At 37.6% G+C, this 6,691-nt stretch overlaps 1 gene segment (V, D, J or C); it reads left to right on the top strand.

The window, feature by feature from the left end:
* The first annotated feature begins 5,444 nt into the window (after window positions 1-5,444).
* LOC107158402 lies at window positions 5,445-5,990 on the top strand. The segment is given in 2 exon segments: window positions 5,445-5,576; window positions 5,687-5,990. Coding segments are annotated over 2 exon segments (354 nt in total).
* The last annotated feature ends 701 nt before the right edge of the window (window positions 5,991-6,691 follow it).

The following is a 6,691-nucleotide window of genomic DNA, read 5'->3' on the forward strand; positions in this document are numbered from 1 at the left end:
TTTTCATATCAATGTCACAATGTAACAAATGTACAACAAAATACCCTCCTACCTTTTCTTCCACCTTGCCTCACTGTGTGAATCTGAAAACAGGTGTTGCATTTCCCACATCTTGTTCTCTGCACTAACTGCTACTGTCCCACCTGAGATTCATTAGACCCAAGAGTCACACATAAGAGGTACTTGACATTTCACCTCTTTCTTATTTCCTATGCTCTGATCTTACACTACACACCCACAAATCCTCCTGCCAGATCTCTTTGTCCCTATTTTGTCTTACAAGTTTCCCAGAGCTGATGCTCTAGTATAAGAGAATGATGGCAACAATCCAGGTTAAACATGTTCTAGTCAATGCATAATTCACCTTAAGAATCTAAACTGATGCACAGATGGGCAGAGTCCTATGCACATGGACATGAGTGTGGGCCCAGCAGTTATTTCCCCTAAGCTTCAATTATTGAGTAAGCTAGTTCATCTTGCCACCCTCCCTGAGTCAGGAAATGAGACACTGCAAATACCTGTGGGGTAGATACAGAGGGTAGTGACACATTTTCATGAGCAGCCACAACTCTGTAGGCCAATGGAGCTGGTATAAGAGGCCTGGGGTAGTGGAGCTATCAGAGTGAGGCCTAAGAAGGAGCTATGTCTACCATGGCCTGGACTCTTCTCCTCCTTCTGCTCTTCTCTAAATACACTGGTAGGTACAGGCCTGAGGGGCCAAGGGCAGACCCCTAGCCTAAGTCATTTTTCTCTGCCTCAAATACCAGTCACTGTCCCCTGCCTCTGCCCTTCATTGTGATGGATCTGTGCTTGCAGGTTCTCTCTCTTTGCTGCACTGACACAGCTGCTCTCCTTCTCTGTATCTCTAGGATTAACAGGCAGACTCGCCAACACTCTAAACATAGACCTACTATTGGTAGATTAAAAACATGTACTGGTACTAGCAGGACTTGTATCTGAACACTACTCAGACAAACTTGTATCTGAGTCAAACTCAGACAAAGAGCTGGGGCCTGGGTTCCACAATTGAATATCTGGACATGAAGATATCTCAACCAATGAAGTGTATTTGTAAATCTCTAGCTTCCAGTTAGAGGACAAGGACAATTATTACTGTCCTGTATGTGAAATTAGTATTAATGACAGTAAAATCATATGAGGTAGTGGGACATGTCCCTCATCTGTAGAGGTTCCAAGTTTATGCCACTTTATGGTGGTAGTCAAGAAACCACACTGTTTATAAAATAACACATCAGATTTATATTAGTGCCACACCACAATTCTCTCCCATTAAACAATGCTCATAAAAACTGCAAAATGCAAAACAAAAAAGCCACAACAGCTTATATTAATAATAAAACTAATAAAATTATTAATTACCATCATTAAAGACATTATGGCATAGAAATTGCAACCCATCAAGATGATAACCTGTAATATCATTATAAGTCAATATTCAACAATAGTTTATTTAAGTTATAAACTATGCATAATTGTATATGTAGTAAAATTTTAGCAGTGATCAGTGTCTCTACCCATCAGGAACCAGAAAATGTAATTGAAAATTATATACTGAATTTGGTAACTGCGTTTAAAACAATATAATTGAGTTTAATATGTAAACATCCCTGATGTTTCTGCAGATTGACATGTAGGGCTTTTTTTGTCATGCTGGGGATTGAACCCAGGGTCTTGTGCATGCAAGGCAAGCACTCTACCAACTGAGCTATATACCCACTCCTTTATTTGCTTTTAAAAATCTCCTTAATTTTACACTCATGTAAACTATACATGTGAATAATAGAATTGTGATATTCTGCATCAAGTGGAAGCACTAAAAATTAAAAGATTTTAAAATAAAGTTTTTCTTGCTTGTGTAAAATATTTTTCAAACTTAATTTCAATATTCCAAAGCCTTAGAACATAACAATACATTTGGTTTATTTTACTTTTGTCATAATATCAAGCCTGGTTGAAGAATTGTGTGCATTTTAAATCCTCTGTCTCAGTAACCTTAGATCCTGCAAGTGTTTAAATTAATGAAGGAAAGGAGTCTAATGGTAGGCTAAAATCCTCATTTAAGTGGTTTATTCTTCCTGTGAATACCAGGATATGCCTGTATCTATGCAGTAATCCACAGATTGGTCCTAGAGAACAAGAAAATTCACGCTAGCTGAGCATATGTCATCATTCCTTTTGATTTACACATAACCTTAAAGCACCTGGATTCAGAGTGAACATGCCGTTTTGGTATAATACATATATTTTCACTTAAATGCCTTTGTGGAATATTTAAAGCATTTTATAGATATGTAGCACATTTCATTGTTACTTTAATATGCACCAAGAAATGAGATTTAGTGTTATTTCATTTATTTTCTTTTTTATTTGTTATTCTTGGATAAACATTACAGTAAAGTATATTTTGACATATTGTTAATACATGGGGTGCAACCCATTATAATTTTGATTCCAATCTTGTGGTTGAACATGATGTGGAGTTATAATGGTCATTTATTCATATATTAACACAGTGAAGTTATGTCCAATTCATTCTACTGTCTGTCCTATTATCATCACTCTCTTTTTCCTTCATTCCCTTTTGTCTAATATAATGAACTTCTATACTTACCCCACCTACTCTAACTTGCAATGGGTTACCATCCACATATCAGAGAGAACTTTTGGCCTTTGGCTTTTGGGGATTGGCTTATTTCACTTCGCATGATAATCTCAAGTTTCATTCATTTACCCACAAATGCCATAATTTCATTCTTCCTTAAGGCTAAATAATATTCTATTGTGTATATGTACCATATTTCTTTATCCATTCACCTGTTGAAGGTAGCTAGGTTGGTCCCATATTTTAGTTATTGTGAATTGAGCTGCTATAAACATTAATGTGGCTGCATAACTGTAGTATGCTGATTTTAATTGAGAAGTAGAATAGCTGGGTCAAATGGTGGCTCCACTCCAAGTGTTCTAAGGAATCTCCAGACTGCTTTCCAGAGTGTTTGCAATGATTTGCAGTTTCACCATCATGTGCTTATTTTTTATCTGAAATTTTCTTCCTGAAACATTGGTAATTTTATTCAGTTTGTTTTATGTTACTGGGTGTAGAGAGATCAAATATTCTGGGTTAATTTTTGGAGAAAAAGTTAGAAAAAGCATAATCAAAAGAAAACTTTATATGTTCTGGTGGATTTGGGTACACTCATTAAGAAGAGGAGGATTATATTTCCTGATCTGCAAAGGAGCAGGGAACAATTTTTGTCTTGCTCTTTCTGAATTGAAGGGCAAGTGGAGCTTGACCTGTGGAAAAAATATCTGGAGAAAATTAACAGTCATTGCACTTAAGAGAACTATGTGAAGGTGGAAAAATAAATTTTCATTAAAACTACATAAAAGCACAAGGGGACATACTCTGCCTATTCTTCATAGTAGAAGAAAGAAATGAAGAAAGGAGGGTGGGAATAGTGATGAAAATTTAATATATTAATGTTTTATAAATTTGAATGGCTTATTAATGCACACATTTTAATACAATTTATTCTAAAATGATTTATCAATCAGAATGTAAGTTATTTTACAAATTTCTATACTATTGCTTTCAGAAATATTAAAACTACACTGAGATTCCATCTCACTCCAGTCACAATGGCAATTATCAAGAATATAAGCAACAATCAATTTTGAAGATGTGGGGAAATGTATACTCATACATTGCTGGTGGAACTGAAAATTGGTGCAACTACTCTGGAAAGGTCTATGTAGATTCCTCAGAAACTTGGAATGGAACAACAACTTAAACAGCTATCCCGTTTCTTGGTTTACACCCAAAGGTATTAAAATGTATACTATAATGATGCATCTGTATCAATATCTGTAGCAGTTCAATCTACAGTATCTAAACTATAGAAAGAGGCTAGGTTCCCTTAAATAGATAAATGGATAAAGAAAACGTGGTATGTATACACAATGAAATATTACTCAGCCTTAAAAAGAAGGAATTTGTGGCATTTATAGATAAATGGATGAAACTGGAGACTATAATCTTAAGTGAAATAAAACAATCCTAAAAACACAAAGCCTCATTGTTCTCTCTGATATGTGAATGCTAACTCAAAATAAGGGAAAGGGGTGAGGAAGAATAGAAATACTTAGGATTAGATAAAGAGGAATGAAGGGAAGGAATGGGGAATAGAAACAGAAAATAGTAGTAGAATGAATTGGACATAATTTCCTGTGTGTGTGTGTGTGTGTGTGTGTGTGTATATATATATATATATATATATATATATATATATATATAACCAATGTAATTATACATCCTATACAACCAGAAAAATGGGAAGTTATACTCCATATAAGTATAATATGTGAAAACATATTCTATTGTCATATATAACCAATAAGAACAAATAAAAAGTAAAATAAAAAAAATTAAAATTCAGGATGTACTTCCTCAGATGGAAACATGGAACCTTCCTGAGATACACTGAATCATATTGAACAAATATGAACAAAAGCTGACATTCATGTCCACATACCTGCATATGTCACAGTGAGGAGAACAATACTTTTTTATCCATGACTGAAAATATTCATGGGTTCTGGAATCTGACTCCTTTCAGGGTCTCCAGTCCCTGTGGCATTCCATGTAACCAATGGTGGCTGAAATGCTACATGGTTGTGACTGACTCATTGTCACAACCCTCATTCACACTTGCTGACAATAAAGGTTACAAATATGTGAACTGAGAAAACTTAATAACATGCATATATGTATCTTCTAAATAGCATCAAATGGCTGCTCATAAGGTATTGCAACTGTGTTTCGTACCAAGTCATAGGTGAAAAGACTATGGGAACAAAATTTTTTTGTTGTGGATAAACAAGATGGTACCCACAAAATAATGAAACTGAAAAGTTTATATTCACCTGCTTAATTTTGATCTGAGAAGAATTTATATCAAAGACAACACCGTAGTCCTGTTCAGGGAAGGGTCAAGTGAGCTGTGCATAAATTCACCATGAGGAGTCTGAGGAATGCAAGAAGGCCTTCCTGAGATAATGAGGAGGCCACACAAGGGGCTAAATGGCTGGGCACCTAAGCAGAGGCAGTGGGTATAGTGGAGACATAGGATTGTCTCAGGGGTTCTGATCACAATGTAACATGATGATGTGTATGAACAACAGGGGGCACTGCAGACCAGTTAAGAGGAGTTAGGTAGTAACAATTAATATAATAAGCCACCTGGCTCTTCCTGAGTTTCTCATGTTATGGCTCACAGCTGTGACCTCCCACATCTCTGACCCAACCCAACTCCACCCCTGCACACCCACTTGGCATCTTTATGTACAAAAGTTGAACCCAGACCCAGGGTATAATCAGAAAATGTGAAGGAAACTAATTTGCATGGATAGAACTTCCCCTTCTCAGAGTTTAATAAAGAGGGCAAGTGAGAAACTTGGGGGAAACTCTGCTCAGGACTAGGAAGAGGAAGCAGAGTTCAGGATGACCTTCACCATGGCCTGGTCTTGTCTCCTCCTCACAGTCCTTGTTCAGTGCACAGGTGACATGATATGGAGGAGGAATAGTGTGTGGGAGTCCTCTGATATAGGTCCTGATTATACTCTTTTTTCTAGACAAATATCACTTTCTCTGTGTTTCTCTCACTTCCAGGTTCCTGGGCCCAGTCTGTGCTGACTCAGCAGCCCTCACTTTCTGGGACTCCAGGACAGAGGGTCACCATCTCCTACACTGGAAATAGCAACAATATTGGTGGTAATTATGTGAACTGGTACCAACAGCTCCCAGAAACGGCTCCCAAACTCCTCATCTATGGTAATAGTAATCGACACTCAGGGGTCCCTGATCGCTTCTCTGGCTCCAAGTCTGGCAACTCTGCTTCACTGACCATCACTGGACTCCAACCTGAGGATGAGGCTATCACTGTCAGTCTTATGATGACAGCCTGAAGGCTCGCACAGTGCTTCAGGCTCATGGGGAAGTAATACAAGAACCCTTTACCATCTGTCAGGATGGCAAACACGCAGCAGCTTTGCTCAGGCCTGGTCTCTGGCTTTTTCTGCTACCACTACTATAAGCCCAGCTGAATCTACTGGCACCCCTTTGAGTGAGAAGGTTCTTGTCCTCTGCACTCAGAATCATTCAAAGCAGCATGTTTCTAGGAAAATGCATCCATAGAAACAGAAATCCCTGCTTCTTATTAGCTTGAGGAGATGAACAGAATGCTGTTGTCCCTTTGCTTTGAAGTTCAGCTGATGAGGCAGCCAGTGCATTCCTTGTCTTCTCAGAGTTCACATCTGATGGGGAATCCTGTGGTTCCACACTTCATTTTTCTTATTTCCATTTATTCTAGAACTGTGTCTTCTTCTCCTTAGGCCTCATTGTGTATAAATGTGATTCATGTTTTAGCCTAATTTTATGTAAGTTTTCTAACAGGCAATATTTGAAAGACAATAAATACACATAATTGAAAACTGAGAGATTTTGAGATAGTGTCCCACCTTTGGGAACATCAAGACAGTTAGGTCAAGGAATCTGTCCACCAGCCCACAAGCCTACTTTAACCTTTCAGAATCCTCCCTCCATCTCTGCCCACAGAACCTCCCATGAAATCACTGACTTTATTTCTGTGATTATTGGTCAGGTTTTCTCATATAT

This window comes from Marmota marmota, unplaced genomic scaffold, assembly GCF_001458135.2.
Source record: "Marmota marmota marmota unplaced genomic scaffold, marMar, whole genome shotgun sequence".
In the NCBI taxonomy this organism is placed as follows: domain Eukaryota; kingdom Metazoa; phylum Chordata; class Mammalia; order Rodentia; family Sciuridae; genus Marmota; species Marmota marmota.